The sequence below is a fragment of the Aptenodytes forsteri genome, unplaced genomic scaffold, assembly GCF_000699145.1.
Source record: "Aptenodytes forsteri isolate BGI_AS27 unplaced genomic scaffold, ASM69914v1 Scaffold178, whole genome shotgun sequence".
NCBI lineage: Eukaryota > Metazoa > Chordata > Aves > Sphenisciformes > Spheniscidae > Aptenodytes > Aptenodytes forsteri.
This window is the reverse complement of record NW_008795136.1, coordinates 1,324,676-1,347,372: the sequence shown is the minus strand read 5'-3', so window position 1 is coordinate 1,347,372 and position 22,697 is coordinate 1,324,676. Positions and strand designations below refer to the sequence as shown.

At 51.5% G+C, this 22,697-nt stretch overlaps 1 protein-coding gene across 4 annotated transcripts in view; it reads right to left on the bottom strand.

Moving 5' to 3' along the window:
- Positions 1-147: 147 nt before the first annotated feature.
- The window catches only part of CTIF (cap binding complex dependent translation initiation factor), a 145,776-nt gene continuing 123,226 nt past the window's right edge, over positions 148-22,697 (bottom strand). For 3 of the 4 annotated variants that reach the window (XM_009278440.1, XM_009278441.1, XM_009278443.1), the window contains 3 exons: positions 17,740-17,895; positions 2,474-2,527; positions 148-645 (listed from right to left, as the gene is read on the bottom strand). In XM_009278440.1, the coding sequence (XP_009276715.1) occupies positions 430-645; positions 2,474-2,527; positions 17,740-17,895 (426 nt within the window). In that variant the 3' untranslated portion in view covers positions 148-429. The remainder of the gene's footprint in view (positions 646-2,473; positions 2,528-17,739; positions 17,896-22,697) is intronic. The other variant, XM_009278442.1, reaches the window with a different exon arrangement.

Here is a 22,697-nt window from a genome sequence, read left to right as displayed (position 1 = left end):
GGAGGGGAGGGGGGGAACCTAACGCACGCTCGACAAGATTAGTTGTCCACATAAAACTTTGCTATTTCTTCATAAAGAAGTTGTGCATTGTGGGCATAAAATACCTGTCATCTAGTTTGGTAGGTCGCTTGTGGTCTAACTGTCTTCTTTCGAAAGCCAAACAATAACCCGGCGGGATGCGTTGCTGCTGCTTGAGCAATGAGTTCAGAAAAAGAAACCCCTAAAACAAAACCACGGCGGGGAAGAGGGGTGGCACTTGGCGACGCGGCTGGAAAAGAAACATGCTTCTCCCTCCCCACCCCACGAACGTATTCTCGAGCATGCTGGGGTTTGGTCTGCCGGGGGATTTGAATCGGAAAAGCTCTCGCCGGATCCCGTCAAGGTGCATGTCTTCTTCTCGTCCCTTCCCACCCCACCTTGCCCTGCCCCTCAAGCCGTCAGTTTTTGGATGGTCTTGTTGTAGTACTGCGTGATGGTGGGCGTCAGGGGGTTCCAGTTGTTGGCGTGCAGCTCGATGACCTCCAGCAGCAGGGACCGCGTCAGCATGGACTCGGAAGGACACAGCATCTTGTCGCGTGCTATCGCCAACAGCTCCGTCATCATCTCGGGCAGCTGCTCCTCCAGCAGCCGGCCGGTGCTCTGCAGCTGTCAGGAGAAGAAGAGGTCAACCATGGCATATTGATCCTTAGGGGTCCCTTCCAGCTTGAGATATTCTCTGTTTCTATGATTCTGACATTAAAACACCGTGCTGGCTTTCGTAGACACCCTCCACCCCTCCAGTCCTCCCCTGCTCGATGCGGCGGGGCGGGCAGGCAAGGTTAAAGGCGTCATGGCTTTTGAAAACCAAAACCACCCGGCAGCAGGCTCCAAGAGCCGACCACGAAGGGCGAGGTTTTCAAAAGCATCCGCACCGGGCTGCTGGAGGAGCGAATGGTTCAGCTCTCACTGACTTCAAAGGCGGCAACGCCAGATTGCTTTTGGGGAAAGAAAGAAAAAAAAAAAAAAAAAAAAAATCCCACCTCAAAATCATGCTATTGTCAAAACAAAGTGCAGGCTGTGATGTGGTATTCCTGCCTTCTACCTGGCCCTTCATTGTGATGTGGTATTCCTGCCTTCTACCTGGCTCTTCATTTACTCGCTGATTCACAGCTGTCAGTGACTCCCAGTCATTAATCGGAATGAGCAGAGCCCTCCTGTATGCATAACAAATCCTGCCCTGCCGAGATCTGCATTTATACCCATCCCGCCGCTCCTCTGAGAACAGCCAAGGGTTTTTTTAAAACAATTACTCCTCGGAGAGCCTCCATGGAGCAGCATAAGCCCTAGATGGTCCCACAGTGGAGAAGGTCCAAGCTTGGAGTGGACAGCAATGAGTCCACCGTCACGGAAGGCTCGTGGGGCTTGAACGCAGAGCTCCCCGAAGTCCTAACCTGAAAAATGCAAGCGCTCCTCCTCGGCTGCCTGTCGCTTTGCTGAATTTCAGCCATTCAGGCTGCAATTTCAACCGCTCTCTGCAAGGAAAGCATCCATCCCCACGGGCCAATCACTTCCCAAAAGCGAAGTTAATAAAACTCTGCTACACTTGTACCAGCATTTCTCTGCAAAGCTGCTGCTGAGCACAGCAAACCTCTCTGTGTGAGCCACGGGGCAGCTTTTGCTCCAATACAGGTGTTTTTGCACTTAAAAAATAAATGCAGGGTGAGATATGAAGGAACAAGGTGATATAATTTTGTGATGGGACCCCAGCTACCAAACTTTTTGCACCCATTTTACATGCATCAAAAGTCCAGTGATTAAGAGTCTTAAGGGCCATCTCTTATCTCACGGTGATGTCTTTTATTTACTCCGCTCTGGTGAGACCCCCCCTGGAGCACTGCGTCCAGCTCTGGAGCCCTCAGCATAAGAAAGACACGGACCTGTTGGAGCAGGTCCAGAGGAGGGTCACAAAAATGATCAGGGGGAAGGAACACCTCTGCTATGAGGACAGGCTGAGAGTTGGGGTTGTCCAGCCTGGAGAAGAGAAGGCTCCGGGGAGACCTTATTGCGGCCTTTCAGTACTTAAAGGGGGCTTATAAGAAAGATGGGGACAGACTTTTTAGCAGGGCCTGTTGCAATAGGACAAGGGGGAACGGCTTTAAACTAAAAGAGGGGAGATTCAGACTAGATAGAGGGAAGAAATGTTTTACGCTGAGGGTGGTGAAGCACTGGCCCAGGTTGCCCAGAGAGGTGGTGGATGCCCCATCCCTGGACACATTCCAGGTCAGGTTGGACGGGGCTCAGGGTTGGGGGGGTTGGACTAGATGACCCTTGAAGGTCCCCTCCAACCCAAACCATTCGATGATTCTATAATGCAAAGAGGCAACACGGCTGTTTGGGTTTGGAAACATCTAATAGGTGCTTGGCACGTGCACAGCCAAGGACACAAGGGGCAAAGCAGTGAGGACCGGGGCGGGTGGTGCAGGTGCTTCCCTACCTCCATGGAGCAGCAAAGCACAGCGTCTTCCTTCACATCCTGAGATTGCAACAACTGCAAAAGAGAGAAGACACAGGCGGTGAGAAATGCGTGCCCTCCTCCTCCCTTACGACCTTTCTTCCATCTCTTCGTCCAACTTGGCTTTTGCCACTTCCAGGAGGGAAGGACGGAAAATCAGGAAGAGGGGAGGAAAGACATTATCAAAACAAAAAAATTACGATAAACAGTGACAAAACACGGGGTGAAGGGTATCACCAGTGTATCCGCTGCTGAGAGCCAGCAAGCGGGGCAGAATATAGATAATTTAGATTAACAGCTTTCAGAATAAATTTTATTTAGCTTACATTGCTTTTTTTATCCCACGGCAGGCAATGAGAAAACGCACTCGTTTCACATACATGGCGACTAAATACAACCATCAGGTGACAACACTCAAGCAGCACGGCCCTGGGAGCGGCTGTTTGGAAGGGAAGGGCTCTGCCCGAGAGGCAGCCACCTACCACCGAACCTCTCGGTCCCCGTGGGGACGCTCTTCTCACAGCCACAAAATTACCTGATGGGAACGCATTACTTCCAATACGCCGTAATTAATACGGCTCCTTCTAGCCTGATTATATAGTGGTGCAAGTGCAATGGGTTGCAGCGAAACTATGGTGTCTTAGGTGCACCAACCCCAACCCTGCTCTGCTCTCCATGAACTTTGTATTACAAATATGATGCTTGCAAGCATGAGCAACTTTCAAGAGACCCAAAACGTTGGCTGTGCATGGCATGGGATGGTGAAGGAAGATGCTCGCCCCTCTCGGTTCAGACTCAGAGCATGCGGTGAGGGTCAACGGCTCTACCTGGCAATGGCAAAGCGTAGGAGCTCAGCACGTCTCACCCCACAAACCTTGAAACCACGAGCAAGGACCCTCGAAACCGGATCAAAAATACACATTTTTCTTTGTTTTCATCTTTATGACTTTGTCATGCACACAAAGACATCGTTTCAGGCTTTTTGCTAAAACCACAAGAGAAAACACAGTTTTCTGGTTGTTTTTCAAGCAGATAAAAACCACTGAGATTCTCAATCAGCCAACGAAGTGAGCTGGAGTGTTATCAAACCATGAGGCGGCTGATAAAATCACCGGTGCTGGCAACACTTGAAATTATGGCCGCTTCCACTCCATCACCTTGGGTTGAACAAGCCTCGCTGGCCCTGAGCTAATCCCTGCGTGCAGCGTGGAGCTGAATGCATGCACTAAACACTGAGAAAAAGGAGAAAAATTGGGAAAACTAGCTTTATCAGTATCTGAAATTCATCAGGGAAAGGCAAACTTTGGAAAAGCGGTTGGACTAATTAAAACTGCCCATATAAAAATTGCTCAGTGTAACTAAATGTGCTCCAAAGTCACATCCTTTAGTTCAAATCACAGTTCTGATTCTCAGCCTTATCATCTCTCCTTCCCACTCTCATTTTTTCATGTTTCCTTTACAAATAAACGCCTATTTGTTTACGAGCTCCACAACTGCTGGAAAACAGCTAGGGGAAAAAAAAGAGGTAATTCAAGGAATTATCATTGCTCTCAAAGTTTTGTCTTCACCCTCTTCTGTTTTCAGCAGACAGCAGTTTGTTTGCTTTGAAGACGATGTTTACAGCATCTCGATGAGCATGCGGTCCATCGGTTTTTATCTCGCATTAGCCAAAGGTTCAGCCAGGGTTTTGAAGACATGCAACAGTCCGTCGTCCCCCCCCCAGTTTATCTTTCTGCTGAGTTGTTTGGAAAATGTTAGTTAAGCCCAAGCCGCATGCTCTGAGATAAGTTCTCACAAACAGTTCACAGATTCTTCGCGAAAAACCATGAGATTATTTTAAACCCAACAACAACAAGGAAAAAAAATATCAATTAGGGACAAATATAAACAGGCAGTAGTCCAGAAATTAACTCCTGGCGTATTTAGCTTGTGAACATGGCATGAAGCAGGGCTGCAAATTAAATATATATTCACCTTTCCTATTTTTGCTATTCTTTAGTAAAGAACATAACGTGAAAATTAAAGCAAGAAAACTGGAGTTAGGATTGATTAGGAAGGACCTATGGTGGCCCAATTCCAGCCCTTCCTCTGCCGTGGTCTCCTTGACGATCCTGCTCTCTGCCAGGGATACGTGGTCAGGGAAAGGCTGCAACTTCACTTGGGCTTTCCTTGCCCCAGCTTCCTACCCGCAGAGTTGGGACACGCTTCCCTACCTCAAGAGGTGGTTGTGAGGATGAATATGCCACTGTCAAGTGCTTGGATATTTGGCTAATGAGGAATAGTCTTATCTACCTATGATGAAACAGAGACACCTACTCCCAGACTTGGGCAGGCACCCTCTACCTTCATGCTGCCCTCCTGGACCTCATCTGGCGTGACCTGGCTGAACAAGGAGAATGCATGTGCTCCATCTTGTCCATCAGGGCACCATGCGCTCCACCTCATCCACTGAGACACCATGTGCTCCACCTCATCCATCCAAGCACCACGTGCTCCACTGCTCCATCGAAGCACCATGTGCTCCACCTCGTCCATCCAGGCACCATGTGCCCCACCTTGTCCATCCAGGCACCACGTGCCCCACCTCGTCCATCCAGGCACCATGTGCCCCACCTTGTCCATCCAGGCACCACGTGCCCCACCTCGTCCATCCAGGCACCATGTGCTCCACCTCGTCCATCCAGGCACCATGTGCCCCACCTCGTCCATCCAGGCACCATGTGCTCCACTGCTCCATCGAGGCACCAATGGGTATCAGTCCCAAGGGCCACAGTTCAACCTCTGCCTGTGATATGTGGGTTGGGGAGGCCCACAACCTGCCCACCAAACCCAGGCACGGCCCTGTGCGGCAAAGCAGGGCCCAACAGGCAGATCTGCTGGTGCTCTGGGAACCAGAGTCCAAGTCCATGCCCACAGATGGTTGTCAGCCACCTGCATCAGTGCAACGGTCTGAAGCCAGGAGGATCAGAAAGATGTCACTGTTTCTCTGCATGTTCCTGATCATAACTATGTTTCTAGCACGCTGGAGGGGGGCTCTGGAGCTTCCCTGGGGTGTAGGCACCAGCTATCTGCTGCTGACCCCTGCATGCTGGGACAGGAGGAGATCAAGGAGCCCAGTTTGCTCTCCCTAGCCTAGCATGGGCACTGAACTGCTGCTGAAGGCAGACAGTAAGGGTTGGACTGCAAGGACCGTGCCGCCTGAGGTCCTGCCATCGATGTCCTCACCCACCAATGACATCTTGCATGTATTTCTCAAAGGGTGCTTTGTCCCCACCCACGGCTGCCCCATCCGAACACCAGGCACCCCAAAGCAGCAGGGTGGTTGCTTCAGCAAGAGCACAGTGTTTCCCCAAGCTCTTTGACCCCCCCCGTCAGCCCTGACGGCGCTGCAAGAAAGAATGGTGCAAATGGTTTGAGACCTCCAGGGAAATCACAACCCTGAAGTACCGGCACTTACGTGACCATAAACCTGAATCCAACCAGTTGCATTTGTCATTTGCAATCTAATTCATATTTACTTAAAATATTTTAACGTAAGCATGCTATACCCATTAAATTAGCACTCCCACATTGGAATTATTATTTATTTAACTATTTATAACCACTCCTCCCTGCTGCGTGCATCTGCCCAAATCCCACCACGGGCACCATCCCATCCCTCTCCACCAGGTTCCCACACGGTTCAAACTGGCTGATGAACGTGGACGAGGGAGTCGAAAAAGGAGCGTGAGGCAGACAACAGGGCAGGTGAGCTGAGACTCACACGCTTCTCGGTTTAACCTGTAATCATCCCCCGGAGGCTGGGGCTGTCTGCGAGAAAAACTTCCCTTTGCTCTCCAGCCGGTTTCCCCCGTATCGGGCGAAGCCGGGCAATGAAAGCAGCAGTTCCTGCTGGAAAGCAGACAAAGAGTCTGCTTGATTTCCTAAGAGAGGAGGCTGCATGCCAGAATCTGCCCGGCCAGTCATATAATACCCAACCTTGGTTGCGAAAGGCTTCTCACTTTTGTTTCTGGTGCTGGGCTAGCAGCTTTGCAGACTGGTGGAAGACATCGGGCTCCTCCTCTTCCAAATTTCTGTGTCCTGCTGAGAGATGGAGCACTGGGCAAGGTCCTCTGCGAGGCCAGCGTGGCTGGGTGGGCTCCGGGTGCTAAATATTTTCATAAGCAACCCAAAATGAATCGTAGGGTCTGCTCCTGGAAGTGTTGCGTGTGGTGGGGGAGCTGCAGTGCCTTGCAGGGTGGCTCTTGAGTGCAACCGGTTTCCGTGGCATGCTACTGGGACCAGTCTCCCCTGGCCTCCGTGGCCCCAAAAGCTGCTCTTTACATGTTTGCAGAGGTAAGCATCATAAGCCCCATGGGGTGGGCATGTAACGGCGGTTGAGGGGGCAAAGAAGCCCCAAAACTGCAGCTGTGCTTCATCACGGAGAGAATCGGCTTGGTCCTCCTGAACAGCAATGGACGTACGTGCACGCGATGCAGACCACCAGGAGCAAACCAGAGAGCTAAGTTGATGGGATTCACATACCCACGAATATTTGGGTTTATTATCTGCTTTCTGAGATCATCTGGGCTGCCGAGAAGCTAAAGTGCTTACTTGGTATTCTCAGGGGTGCCCACGCCATAAGCAGGACCGGAGAACCTGCCCCACCGTCCCTTATCACCAAACCGCGCAGGTTTAATTGTGTTCTTCAGCAATTCTCGCTGGGAAATGGAGTGGGAGCAGCCCAACGCATACATTATCCTTTCCAGCTGCAAGGATATTTCTCCTGCAAGGCACAGTACTAATTATTGTGTACGATATCACTTGCAAAATGACATATAAGCAACGCTTGCCACAAACTACTTCTTAGCATGCAGTGTTTTCTGATGCTTTGGTGATGACTCTAGCATGAAAGCACAGAAAGCTTCAAAACATCCACCCAGAGCCACGGAGAGGTTGGGATGTCTTTGAGACCCAGCGAAAGCTGGACTGACCGCAGCCCACGCGCCGCTTGCCCCGGCTCCCCGACGGGCATCTCAGGTTCATCCATCCAGGTGGCAACACGCATGGACATCTAGACAGCCTCGGGCATGAAGCTCCAGCCTCGCAACCGCTCTGCGGTCCCTGCCCACAGGTATGCTTTTCATCTAATGCGTAGGTCACGAGGAGGTGCCTGCCGGTATTCCCCCTGGGGAGCGTGGACCACGACCGCAGAGGAACCAACGTGCTGCAAATGCATCATCCAGGTGTAGCGACCAGCTCACTGGTGTAAAACAAGGCAATGGGTGAAAACAGAGTCACATTTTCATGAGGAAGAAGGAAAAAACCAGCTACTTGTGCCACTCGGAGCTTAAGCAGAATAAACATACTGCACTTGAAAAGGTGCCGGAGACATGGTGCTTCCCAGTCCTGTTTTTAACCAGAGGAGCCCTTGAGAAGGGCCGTGGTGGACTTTGTCCTCAACAAGATGGATCTGTTCCAGCTCTGCAGTCGGGATCATCACGGAGACCCCCTTATAAGGGGGCTTAGAAGAAAGATGGGGACAGACTTTTTAGCAGGGCCTGTAGCGACAGGACAAGGGGGAATGGTTTTAAACTGAAAGAGGGGAGATTCAGACTAGATAGAAGGAAGAAATGTTTTATGCTGAGGGTGGTGAAGCACTGGCCCAGGTTGCCCAGAGAGGTGGTGGATGCCCCATCCCTGGAAACATTCCAGGTCAGGTTGGACAGGGCTCTGAGCGACCTGATCTAGTTGAAGATGTCCCTGCTCATGGCAGGGGGGTTGGACTAGATGACCTTCAAAGGTCCCTTCCAACCCAAACCATTCTGTGATTCTATGGTTCTATGATCATCCCCTACAACCAGGAGCGCTGTTAAGGCGCAGGGTGTGCTGTCCTGCTGACATGGCTCTGAAGCACTCTTCGTGGTCACAGTTGGGGAACTCCTGCCCCAAAAACCTCCTGGAAGCCCCGCGGTCTGCCAGATGGGTCCTCCTGGGAGCACAAGCCAGTTCTGCTGCACTTCACAGGCTCTCCGCAGAAAGACATTGATAGTAATTTTCTGCTTTTCCAGCGGCCCCTTATTGACCTACTGTCGCAAGTCTTTAAGGAAGATGCCTGAGATAAGATCCATGGGACTGCTCGGCTGCTCTGCATGGGGAGAGTCACGCACTTCTCTGAGCTACAAGCAATTGCTACAACTCCACTTTTCTTATTGTCACACGGCATGGGGTGGTGAAAACAGCCAAGACTGGGGAAAATGCAAAGTACAAACAAGGGTGTGGGGGATGAGTAATTACAAAACGCTCCACCAGCAAGGCCAGTTTCAGGATTTCTACAATCTGTTCCCATTAGAAGTATCAGCTCCTCGACCCAGGACATCAGAAGGTCAGCTGGGCTGATCCTGCACCCACCAACAAGCTGTGCCAGTGCCACCCTCTCTAAAGGGGTACCGAGTCCCTCTCTGGGTGTACCCTGGGAGCTAGGGAGGTCAGGTGAGACCTTTCCCTAGAGAAGAAACAAGTCAGCACTTGGAAACAGAAGCCCTTTAGAAGTAAGTCCACAGGCATAAGTGGCATTTTCTCGGCTCCCATTTGATGCTGAGGTTGCCCAAACACAAAGTTTTGGGGAAAACCTCTCCTTTATGGAGCTGCCTGTGCTGATCTCTGCATGAGGCACAGGCTCTGCCGTGCTCCAAAACGTTCTTTGTCGGGCTCTGAAAACCCAGCTGAGCTGGGTGGGAGAGGCAGGCTGCGTCGGGCTGCAACCACTAGCAATGGTGCTTCCCTCTGCATGGCCTTCTGCTCACGCCTCTCTGGGGATCTGATGAAGTCTTCATGTCCACTGAATATGCACAAGGTGCCACCAGCCCATGCATCTCATGGAGGGGTCCCTCTTCCCAGTTCCCTGACCGGGGTGGCCTGGTCTCAGCCTGGGTGAGAACATGCTGACAGCAACTTGCGCTGCTCCATTAGGAAGAGGCCACCAGCATGGGTCACTGCTGGTCCCACAAGCAGCTGCCCAGAGGAGGTGGCACAGGGGGGGAAGGAGCTCTGGGCTGGAGCTGCTTGTGCCGGCACGGCTGTGTCGAGGGCTGTGTCGAGAGCTGTGTCCATAGGAGGTACTTTCCCTAACGTATTTTGGACACCTTGAAGGAGTTTGTTTGGTGGCACCTACTCCTTTTACAGTGATGTGCTGCTCTCAGCTGAGGAGGAGACTTCTGTTCTATTACCCAACCAGGACTCCCTGGGAGGATGGTTAGAAGAGGTTAGTTTGTTTATTGCATCGAGTAAACCAAAATGTTGGTTATCCTCCTTGTCAGGCTCCTGAGGAACTCAGAGATACTTAACAGCAAACTGAATTAAGGGCAGAGGAACAAAATCCTGTACCCAGTCGTGGGAAACTCCTCCTACTCCTTTCCACTGTAGGCAAGGGAAACCATGAAACATGACTCTCTCCCCCCGGATCTGGAACAGCTGAAGGGATTCCTGCGAAGATGGAAACCATTAAGAGGCAATTACAGGAGACAATGATGAAGAAAATCTGGTCACTCATCAACCCAGACACTGCAATCCAACAGTAGCCTGGTGGTTACACATCCCCTGGCTGGAGGTGCACCTTCAGGACCCAAAGGTGGGTGAGATAGACAGACAGAGCCACCCCGTCTGCACGCACAGGGAGACCGAGCCACCCAGACGACCGGCTTCATCCTGCCCAGCCGAAGACATAATAACCCTGGGAGAGGAGGATGTGATCTCATCCCAAGGGTCCCGGGGAAACACAAAACATGGAAAGAAACAGCGGCGAGACCATCGCGCTTGATTGCGACGGGCTCCACCCTGGCTCGCCGGACGCTCTCCGCTTTCCTGGCTCTGCGGAGGGAGAGAGCGCATGGTGGCAGATGCAAATAGTTGTGTTTACATCCCATTGAAAGGGTTTTTGGGAACTAACAATGCCTGGTACGGAGGGCGAAGGAGAAAAACAAAGCCACGCGAGGAGGAGGGACCATCCTGTGAGATGGTATCTAGCTTCATTTCTTTATCTGCCCTAATTGCTTCCTCTGCCTTCTCCATGGGTCCCAGAGAAACAAGGGTGGCATTTCCCCTCCCCTATTTAAAATACGCCATTACGGTTTTAATGCTGGGACTAAACGAGTCCCGTAGCTTTCCAAGAACACATGTTCCTGCACATAAAATACTCAACAGAGCAGCTGGGCTCAAAGGCATCGCACAGCCCTCCTCGTTTTGGTCTGTCCTCATCCACTCCCAAATAACACCTGATTTCTTTCACCTTAACTCTGCCCTTTGACCGAAATGATGCTGATTAAAGGGAATTTTTTTTCCCCATACAAGCTGCATTCACAAGAGGGTTTTTGCCAGCGCAGCTACGGGGGTCTGCGTGCGCGGGAGCTTTTTGCACGGCTATTTATTTATTTATTGCACGGCAGGCACGGAGGCATGGGGACAGCCATCCCTGCCGGGAGCGTGGTCCTACAGACAGTCACGCGCCCGTCCCTCCTCTTTGCAGACCCCTGCTCCCACACGCTACCTCCTGCCATGGCTCTGAAGGTCCACATCACCCCACACATCAGTGTATCCCGCTTGCTCCAAATCCCAGACTTTTCTCCCAGCTCTTCCAGGTCTTCAGTCCTCTTCTGGATTGCCACGACATTTCCCCACTTGTTTGCTCTCCCCATTTCTCCTTCCTTCCCATGTCCCTGACCCACAGTCTCCTCTTTCTCCCTCCTTCCCTGGTATCCCTTCCCTCCCATGCCTGCATCCCTCATCCCTCTTCCATCCTTTCCCCCCACAAACCACTTCCCAGTTTGTCCCAATCCCGCCGGACTGCAGACCAAACCACTGATTTTTGCAGAACCAGATGGGGGGACCAGAAGGAGACTTTTATGAGAAAGTAAGGCCTCTTCTTCACAGAGGACTTATTTCCTCTGGTCAGATCTGGCCTCATGGAGCTACCAGGGTGGAATGGTGGCGCCGGGTCAGGATCTAGCCCCCTCGGTGCCTCTGCTCATTCGATAAAGGAAAAATTCTGTCTCATTCTCTGACTAGGAGAATAATCTCAAAAACCCGAGCATCTCATTACACTGTCAAAGATCCCTTTTTGACTCAAAAGGCTGATACTTTTTAAAAAGTGAGAGTGATTAAAAAAAAAAAACCAAAACAACCCACGTTAAAAGATACAATTTTCTTTTCCAAACAGCACCACCCTCCTTGATCATCTGGCTGCAGCCGGGAAGGTTTTCCTCTCTCTTCCTCTGAAGGAGACAGTGAAAAGGCAGTGCCCTCTTGAAGTTCAGACGTTAATTACCGTGTTAGAATATTTTGCTAAATTACACAGCATGGCCCCAGGAGATAACAGGCACTAAGAGAAGGGAGGGGAGTGGATACCCGTCTACATGCTGCACCGCAGACTCAGACGTGGGGGAAAGGCAATTAGACGGGGAGTATTTATCCTCCCTGCACCACCACCCCGAGGCTTTCAGTTAGCAGCGTGTACCGAGGCAGGGAAGCGATGGGAGCGTGCCAAGATTTTAAACGATGCTGAAATGGGACCGTCTCTGCCAACCAGACTGGAGGCAGGAGACAACTCCTGCAGAGGAGCAACTGTCCTGCCTGCTGCCAGCCTGCTGGGTCTGCTCCCTGCCGCCTCTGTGGGGCTGATTCACTGCTCCTGGGCGCTGCCCTCAGTCCCCAGGGTTGGTAATAAGACCATAAAAGCATCGGTCTTGGATCAGGTCAAATGCCCACATCTCCCTTACGGGTGGTGGTACCCCCAGGGTACCCACCCAGCCCCAGCAGCAATAACCCCCCTCAAGCTGGAGGGACCTCTGTGAATTGGTCCGGCAGCCACAGCCTCCTGCACAAAGGAGTTTTGCAGTTTAATTAGTCTCTCTGTGATGAGCTACTTCCTGGGGTTGGCTCCGAACCTGCCCCAACAGCCCCCTCCGATGCACCCGCGGGTGCTGAGTGTGGGACGGTGCCGCAGCAAGGCGTCTCCCTGTCACCCCTGGAATCCAGTCCCCTTGTGTCCAAGCTAGGACATCATGGGTGGACAACCAGATGGGTAAAAAAACTGGTTGGACGGTTGGGCTCAGAGGGTTGTAGCTACTGGGTTACAACCCAACTCCACCTGGAGGCCAGTGATGAGGAGTACCGAGGCGTCTATCCCGGGACCTGCCCTGTTTAGCATCCTTATCCATGACCTGGAGGAGGTGAGGAGCACACTCTTGTGAAGTTTGTAGACCAAGTTGGGGGAAACCACTCAATGTGCTCGAGGAGCTGCCATCCAGGGGGACCTCAGCGGGCTGGAGGAAGGAGTCAAGAGGAACCTTAAATATTCAACAAGAAACAAGTCCTGCGCAGGAGAAGAGCACAGGGACATGGGAAAGGGGTGGGATAGGGTTATTATGAGAGGTGAGAGGGGCAGAGCCCACCCTGTGTTGCTTGCCCTTGTCGGACCCCAATGGGCAAGGTGCCTTGAGGGGACCACAGTGACATCGCCACCTGGCATCTTCTCGAGCTTTAGGTCCTACAAGCCAGTTTTTCCACCTCCTCACTCTGCTGCCGTAGGCAACTGCTCAGGTTACCTGGCTGTAAAGCCAGGTCTGACTGCTGAATGGCGTCATAAAAATAAACAAACGCATCCAAAGCAGCACTCGACACCAACCACGTTGGCTGGAAGCGGCTCCTCCTGGCAGAGGGCTGGCAAGAAGGTGGCAGCTCCTAGGCCCAGAGGCATGTCCTGGGTTGGCGTCCCAACAACATCCGCTGAGGATGAGATCGAGACACAAGAGGAGCCAAACCTCCTGATACCACTCATCTGTCCCGGCTTCTGCAGAGCATGACTGTGGCTCCAAGCTGGCTACGATCCTTCCTTCCCTGCAGACCTCAGCCATCACCAAGAGCTGGGCCAGGTCCCTCAGGACCCAGTCCTAATGCTTCTCCTCCCCAGCAGCACCAGGGGATGAAGCAGGGAGGGCAGCGAGCTGGGCTGGTTCATGCCATCCTCGTTGACACGCACGCAGCCATGGGCAGCACAGAGCTGGATGAAGAACAGCCAGCTCCAACCATGCTTAGGAAAGAGCTAGGAAACGCAAAAGTGGTGATAATCAGTGAACAACAGATGGTAAATAATAATATTTATTATCTCTATGTCTTCAACGCAAAAGTGGTGATAATCAGTGAACAATAGATGGCAAATAATATTTATTATCTCTATGTCTTTAGTAGCCATGGGGCACTTGTTGCACCAGGCACAGGGCTCTGGAGTGCTCCTGCCGCTTGTCCCTGGTCTTAACCCATTTTCTACATTTTGCTGACTCTGCCGAAGGCCACAGAAAAGAAGAAATATGGCCAGGCTGCAAGAACCAAAGTCCCTTGGTTGTTCTCCTGGTTTTAGTTGGTTTTGGGGGATGTGCAACGTGAAGTACTGTTGGAGCGGGGCTGAATGTGGTCCTCGGTGTTTGGGCATGGGGCAGAGGCTTCAGGGCAGCAAGGATGTCAGCACGTTTACTCCCCACCATCCTGGAGGGGCATAAGGAGATGTACAGGGACAAATGTGGGGTGGTTTTGCAAAATAAAGTGAGGCCAGAGTTGAGAGCACGTGGGCTGCAGGGCTGGGAGAAGACAGTGGGACGTCCCTCTTGCTTGGACCATCAAGCGCGGGAGCCAGGACAACTTTCTAAAACTGCTAAAAGTGTTTTCATCGAGCCAGATAAAAGACTCGCGGAGGAACGTGGTTCTGGAAGATGCCACCACTGGTCCCATGTGAGGACAGCCAAGGCTGGAAGCAGGCAAGGGCCAAGCCCGCGGTGCCCTGGCTGCAGTACAGCCATCCCGGGGGAAAGCCTTTCCCCGGGAACAACGCCCTCTTCCAGCTCGCCCTCGATTCCCTGAAGCTCCAAGGGAAGAATAGGAGGAAAGCTCTTTCTTTTATTTCTATTTAACTTCTCTGCTTTGTTATTCTTTTCCCAGGCTCCCCAGATTTGATGGCTGCAATAGTCCCCTGGCTCTCATCTGCAAAGGGGCTCTCCTCTGCTCACCGTAAAAATCCCTCCTTACCCCCGACCATCGTCAATGCCGATCTTTGGGCTGGGCTTGGGCATCCCATTTCCCTTCTCCAACTTAAATTACACACTACTCCAAGCAGAAAAACGCGTTTTGATCTAAAGCAACACCCAAACTCACCGTGCACCGTCAAACCATTTTAACGAGAGCTGGACCCACCTTTTACTTCTCTTGGCAAACCATCTCTTTGCCTAAAATCCCAATGTTGACCCCACCAGACCTTGTTGTCAAGACACTCTCCACCTGCACAAATCTCACCCCAAACCCTCAGAACAGTTCTGGAAATTAAACTTTTTGAATCTTTGGGGATCCAGCTCCTGGGAGAGGCAGTCACTATGTCAGACATGGTGGTAGACCCTTCCTTCTCCCCCCACCCTGTTTTCCAGCAGGCAGAGGAGGATGCAGCAGAGCCCCCCGGGACGGAGGCTTGGCGTGGACCACATTTGTGCCAAGGGGCACAGACACTCCCTTGGCTCCCGAAATGCTGCCCAGGCGAGGTGGTAGCTCTGAGCCAAATTTCCTTTGCCGTGATTAAACACCCGTTCCCGTGGCTGACATCAAAACACAGTGGTCCGCCCGCATCCCCGAGGACGGTGATGAACGCTGGTTCGATTAACCGGCAAACCCCAGCATTTATCACTCCAGCCTCGCCTGAAATGAACTTCCCTTTTGATTTTTTTTTTTTTTCAGCCCACAAAACCAACCCATCCACACCGCTCAATAAATAACGCTGGCATCGCCACCCGATGCCCCAGCCATGTCCCCAGCTCCTCCTCACCGGGCCACCCAGCACTGATGTTCTCACTGCCATCCTTGCTTCCTCCCACCCAGCTCCACAACTAATGATGGTGTTAATAAGCTTTTATTTGGGGGGAAAGAAAAGAAGCTGAAGAGAGGAAGCTTTGCAGGGGGAAGGGAAGAGACATTCCTGCCTCAGTCATCAGGCAACTTTCCCCTTCCTCTTGCTCACTCCCTCGCTGACCTTTGGCTGAGTCTGCCAAAGCTATAAAGGAAAAGGGAAAAAGGAAAAAAAAAAAAAAAAAAAAGACAGAGAAACTAAAAAGCAAGAGGACCTGAAAGGACAGGCAGAGGGAGAGACGTTATCTCACCTCTGGTAATGATTTATCAGCAAAGGATGGGTGGATGGAGGCAGAGGGAGCTAAGCATGACTGTGAGTAGCACGGAGGGGCTTTGCTGGGGGATACCCAAGGGGGAAGGAGTTAGGGGCGAAGGTCTGAGATTGTACATGGGGACGTATGTGCTGATCAGCAGGAAGGGGAAAAAACCCATGATGAGCGCTACTACAGCCTGTGAACCTGTCCCGAGGCAAGTGGAGGTCCCAAACCTTATAGGCCATGGTGACACTCCCTCCTGCCCTGGGACACCAGCCCATGTGCTTCATGAAGATCACCAAGGGATGAGCACTCTGCACGATTAGGAAGTTTCCACCATCTCACGGAGCACCTGGCAGGGCCAGCCTGTGCAAATGTCCCTGTCCTCTCCCGGGTGCAGCTGGAAGAGCACACCACCACCTCCTCGGCTGCGTCTACAGCCTGGCTTTGGCTCTGGCAACCATCTCAGAGCCTGGCACCTATCACTGCTGATAAGTAGGCGGTCCTGTTCTCCTGGGTTGGCCCTGTGTGTCAAGATTAGCTGACGGTGGCAAAAAACAGCAGCAAGACAAAAACCCATCCCAGAGCCATGGAAGAGGAATGGCATGAGTCAAGGTCACAACCCTGCAGAGTGAGCAGTCACAGAACAACCATTTTGGGTCAGGAGAGCTGGAAGACTCAGGCTCACCCATGTCAGCTAAGCTAAGAGTCGTCTTCTCTGACAAACAACACCACGGGTACAGAGCTGTCCTGCTAAGGAACAGAGAGACGTATTTTTAAGAAGCAAATTTATGCATGACGTGTTGATATAATTAGCAAAGGCTTTTTATGGAGCTGCCCTGTAGCAAAAAATATCCCTGATACGTGAAATTCATGTCCTTCCGTGCACCTCTAGATCATTACCGTGTCCCCACATACCGGCAAGGCGACAAGAGGGACCGTGATGGCATGGCGAAGGCAGACAGGAGTGGGCAGGGAAAAATCCTCGCAGAATCAGGGCTGGGTTGTGTCACGACTGTGATGGGAAGCGGAGGGGAACGGGGACTTTGCTAGACGCCAAGATCTTCCCCATAAGGTGACACACACCCACTGTGGGCAGAGATTTTGGGGAAGTTAGGCTATTCTTAGCATCCCTCTCCCACCTCCTCCTCTGGATATGTGTGCCTCGTCACGACGTCCGGACTCCTTCTCACTGCTACAGTCACCGTCTGTGAACCCTACCCACAATATTACTGCGAAGACAACATGTTTATGATGTGTTTGCATTCAGAGAGAACTTCCCATGCGTGTAAGAAAGTCATAGCCGGCAGTTTCTTTATCCTTCCCTTGCCCAAGGTCTAGCAGAGAACTTATTTTACAGCGAGTTATTTATGGCTCGAGAGAAGCACTACTGACAATTTGAGATTCACAGCTCCAACCCTGGGCAACGAGGCAGATTTTTCTGAGAAAGTCTTCTACAGACAGCAGCAGGAGACAAAACCATCTTTAAAACAGGATGGGGGAAAGCCCTCTCCTGTTCTATTGAACATTAACACTTGAGTTGCCTTTTCCATTTGTCCTCACCGACGTTTCTGCCACCACCCCGAACCAGGAGCTCAGGCTCTGAAATGTCCCCAACCCTGGTGGCAGGGCTGGGTTTCTGCTGGACTAGGTGGGGAGTAAGGACATATGGGACCTCACCTCTCTCCCTCTTTCCTCCCCTCAGTCTGTCTCATCTATTCAGGTGGCTTCACCTGCTTTTAAGAAGCTTTTTAAGCCCCTTCGGTGGGGATTTTTGCAATGTTGGGATTTGCAAACTCAAACATGGGGTTTGCAATCCCAACCATTGGGCTTTGCAGACCCTTAGACAAAGGGGTCTTGCTTGGAGCACGTGCTTTTAATTAGCAGAAACACAATACGCAGGAAAAGCCAAACATCCCTGCAGATGTAGGTACTTTTGGGGTGAGAAGTGTTGATGCTGGCAAAGCAAACCTCTAGGAATCATAAAGCAAACATCTACGAATCACGGGCACCTCAGCAATGCAACACAATGGTTTGGCCCGCCGGTGGAGAAGGACAAACTCTGAAGGCATTTACCTCCCTGAGGCAGGTATAAATGGGGCAGACAAGGACTCGAAAGGGCTCTCCGGTGCTGCTCCTCATGGTGCCGAAGACTTCGCAGAGAAAGGTGATGAACCCCAGCCAGCGCTCCACATCCCGCTGCTGCAACTCCTCCCGCATGGTGAAATCCTTCTGCAAGAGGGACAGAGACAACAGGCTGCATCAGCAAAACCGCATCGCCATGGGAGAGGCAACGGCTGTCTAGAGAGAGAATTAGGAGGAAATTGAAACTCAGGGTGGGGGGAGGAAGACAGACAGACTGACTCTTTAGTAACAGCGGGGAGATTACTCAACGCACACGGAGTGGCCGGAGTTTCAACACAGCAAAGCCACCAGAAAGCAGGTACTGTAGAAATATCACCAACCCCTGCAACAACGGTCACGGCTTGCGCTAGAGATGGCGTCCCCCGTGCCCTGCCCTCCCCCTCAGACAGACATGGGGACTCTTTTCCATACGCACAACCAAGATCGAATAAAAGCAGCAATGAAGAGGTTAAATGAAATGCAGGGGAAACGCAATGAATGCTGGTGGCCACGCTGGGCTTGGTGGTCCAGGTGGACCTGCCCAGCCCGTTCATTCCAGTATCTTCAGCAGAGCCAGTGTCCGGCCGGGGGCATCCTAATGGCCTGGCTGCTCCCTGGGGTCTCACGAAATTACGGCAGAGACTGGCTCTCTGCCTGACCAGAAGAAGATCAGGGCAGCCCGGGCTTGGCATTAAAAGGTCACCCTGCTCCCGAGCTGATGGTTGCCATGACCAAGGATTATCCGAATGACGTGATTTATGGAGCAACATCGGGAGGAAGCGTGCAGGGAGATAGCTGCCTCCCCATCAGTCCTCCAGCTGAGGAGAAAAAAAAGGGTTTGCCCGAAGGCAAAGATATGAAAAGGGATGTGTGTGTTGGGAGTGTGTGGCAAAGAGCAAGGGGCAACACAGAAAAGCAAATAAAAACCTTTCTAGAGGATGGCACAAGAGAGCGCATCGCACTCAGAGCCAAGAGGGTTTCCCTGGGCTCTCAGCAATGCTGCAGAGCTTCTTGCAAGATGTCCCAGGCGACTTTGCTTGTCTGTCTCCATAGTGACCTTTCCTCGGTATTAAAAATTAGTAGACACTAAGTAGGGGAAAATTAAAGAACAGGACAAGTTCGTTCTCAACACCGTGTTTTCCCAGTGCGAGTTGCACAACATTTGAAATCCAGCAACTAAATAAATTATCTTGTATCTTTTTCATCTCAGTTTATTCCTACTGCCTGAAACAAAGGGCTTTGCTGCTGCTAATGCTCCGACCTGCAGCTGCACTCCGCAAAGCCAGGGAGATATAAAAGCCACCACACCAAAGTTTGCTTTCATGCCCCGGACAACACACTGGAGATCTTTTTTTTGAAACAAAGGTAAGTAATACAGCTGCTAAAGAAAGCCAGGCAAAAGCGTGATGATTATTTTCATGACACAACCATATGCAGGAGCTATTTATATGTTTCATTACAAAAGGAAAAAAAAATAATGTATTTGCATATGCAGGAAAAAGACTTGTAAAATAACCAAGGCACTTATTAACCAAACAGTGATGACTAATTCCTCTCTACACCCATTTCTATAAGGCAATTGCCCAACTGTGTCTGCGACTCCGAAGTCAACCTGCAGCCAAATCCTGTCGGGTCTTTTCAGACTTTCTGGGGGAGTTTGCAGAGTTCATCCTTTCATTATCCAGCCAGTCCCAGGGCGGTGGTGGAGGAGAGAGTCATTTGCCAGCTCAGGTTATCACCCCAGGGTTACCAAATTACTCATTCTGGAGTTTTCACTTGAATTTTAATTAAAAAAAAAGTCAAAGAGAAATGACCTCCTGACTACTGAGAAATTAAAAAACCAAGCGAGAGCATCCCGTACCCCTCATCTGCACCAACGGGGACCTCCAGCCTCGCCCACCCATAAGGTCACCCACCGGCCACCCTCACCCTGGGTCAAAAAGCACCCTTTGAACCCTGGAGCTCTTCCTTGATGCCCCGAGCCCTCTCCATCCCCTGGCACTGAGCTGTCTCCTGCATCTCACGCAGCATCCCACCCGGCTCCAGCCCCCGAGCCATCCTGCCCCTCCCAGGCTGGGTGCTCCCCAGCAGCCCCCGTCTCCTGCCTGTCTCATCAGTCCACACTGATGCGCCCCGGGAGCTGGGCTGTATTTTGGGATCCCTGGGGCATGCTGGGAAATTCCTAGCAGCTCGGGATAACCACATGGGCTCTGCGCTCTCAGATTAATGGGAAAGAATAAAAACCACTGAAGGAAACTCTCCTCCTTCCCATTCCTGCTTCAAATACATCGCCCCGCTCCACAGCCTCGAAAGAGAGAAAACTGACTCTTCAACATTTTCTCTTTAAAAAAATATTTTCTGTAAAAAAAAACATCAAACCAACCAACCAACCAAAAAATTTCCATAAAACAACCACCAAACCAAACCAAACTCATCAGGCCTGGGATGGAAGCTGGGCAGGAAGGGATGCCACCAGCCAGCACCCTCTTTTTTTCATCCCACGGCACCCGGTGGGTGATGCCACCCAGCAGAGACATCAGTGAACACTCTGCCCCCAACTTTGCAGCTGAAGACGACCCTTGAGAAAGAAAAGGGACTGGGTTCCTCTCCCAACCCCTCCAAGCCACAAAAAAACTTGTGCAGACCTTGATGGACCCCTATGGAGGACAGGAGTGGGGGATGGAACATGGGATGGATGCAGAGGTCACCGTGAACATTTTGACCCAGAATGTGATACCGCAACGGGAATAATTTTGCTCCATTTGCTGCCTCAGGTTGGGCTAAATTTCGCAAAACGAGACTGTTTGCATGTACTCTGCAAAAGGGGGGGGGGTAATACCGATTCCTTTGACAAAGTAGGAAAAGCACCTTGCCAGAGTGCCAAAAATTACGTTTTTTGGACCATGCCTGCCTACAGGCAAGAGTTGGGCTTGCCAGGAGCTGAACCTCCATGGTAGCTGGACTTGCAGCGTCAGAACTCTCCTGAAGCATCCTGAGATACCCATCTGCTTCGACCCCACAGGGCGCTGCTACACCAGTGTCACAGCGCGCACGAGGAAGGTGGCCCGGGGAGCTTTGTCCTTAAATTTGGACTTCAGACAGCAGGTTTGACCAGTACCACGTCATGCACAGACAGGCAAGCCAACACGAATGCTGCCCGTGCAGAGATGTCCCACCTCCCTTGGGGTGTCCACGTTTAAGACCACTGTTGTCATCTAGGTAATTTGGTCAACGGAGTTATGGGTGTGATTCACCTGGCTGCACGTCGGCCATGCTCCCAGCAGGACCCGCAACCCATCACGCCGGGCATGGAGAATGTGAAGAGCAGCTCAATCGCTTCTCCAAAGGTGTGCAACCAAAATGGATGAGCCAGACCAACAGTGTGGGGGAGGCGAAGAGCTGGCCAGCAGCGAAGAGTGGCTCAGCAGAGAACAAAATACATGTCCCGTGTGCCCGGGGCACATCCAATGGAACCGTGCCCTGACCCACAGGCCTCCACACCACCGATGAGAAGCCCTGAGGAGGCTGAAGAGTGCTGAAACCAGACGGCCGGGTCACTGCCCTGCCCAGTGAACTTTATTTGCTCTGGAAATGCCTCACGGAGTTATATAAAAATAACCTGTGGATTGGCTTGCCCCATGCTTTGGTGGTGATGTCAGGGCAGTAAGCAAATTATCTTTCATCAGTTTGGCTGTATTTTTAAACATGAATTGTATTACTAATTTGGGGGTGCCCTGGCCTGTAGATAATCTGGGCGCGTTTACTGGGTGACCTTCCTTCAGTGCCTACAGTTTAAAATAAAATGTATTTATACCAGGTAGCAGGGTTGACCTCCCTTCGCTGCCTGGTTTGGGAGAAGAGTTCATTGGGAAACCATGCGGCAAGGTGGGGGGGATGCCAAGGGACCTCTAAAGAGGTCTCATACAGGACAAGTTTGGGGCATAAACCTGAAGGCTAAGCATGTTCAACACGTTGGGCCTCACCACGCGTGATGGGTAGGTCAGGGGTTGCCCGTGTTCATGCATGATAAAGATGGGCCACGGCTCAGCCCACCCTCTGACATCCCCCCGTTGGACCCTTTCTAAGCTTGGCTGAAGCTCCTACCAGCAATGGAAACAGAAAAGGCCTTTATCTTGGGGCTCTCCACTCTTGCACCCAAGTGAAAGCCCACTCCTCATCTCGGTGTAGATACAGCTCATGCAATGTTGTCCTTTCTCGGCCCAGACACGAGACCTCTCCAAGACCAGGACCAAGCTGGAAGAGCCAAGAGGACTGGCCACTCCATGGGAGAGGAGGAAAATCCATCCTCTACCATTTTTGGTGGGCAGCAGAGTCAAGCGGGACAAGAAGCAGCATTTTGCCATCGGATCTAAGCCCTCGCTCCAGCCCGGACAGCTGCAGCCGAAAATTCATCCCTTGGGAGTTCGCCACACTTTTTTTTAAGACGAGTCCCAAATAACTTTTCCCCAGATCTGGGCCCACCGACTCATGGCTGACTCTGTCAGCAGCAAGTTAGAGGGCAAAAGTTTAGCATGGGATAAAAATGAGGGTTAATTTAAGCATCGCCACCTTCTGATGGAAAAAAAAAAAAAAGACACATTTGGGCTTGTTGCTCTGTAAACACAGGGCTCTTCCTCTGGCAGCCCTGCTGTTTACTCAGTCATTGTCAAGGAGGCAGGAAATACTGAGTCAGAAATACTGCGCAAAAAAAAATATATAACGCTTAGATATCAGTGCTAGGCACTATATAAAAAGCTGAGAGAGGCTGTGCTAAATACTTGGTCTTACTGGCAATGGGCTACAAAAGGCTGGAGCCTTAAATGGCTCTTTGGAAAGGGCCCGAGACAAATAAAACGGGTTGGAGGAGGGAGCTGGCGGGTAGAGGCTGGGACAGCATCCGTCCCTTGTCG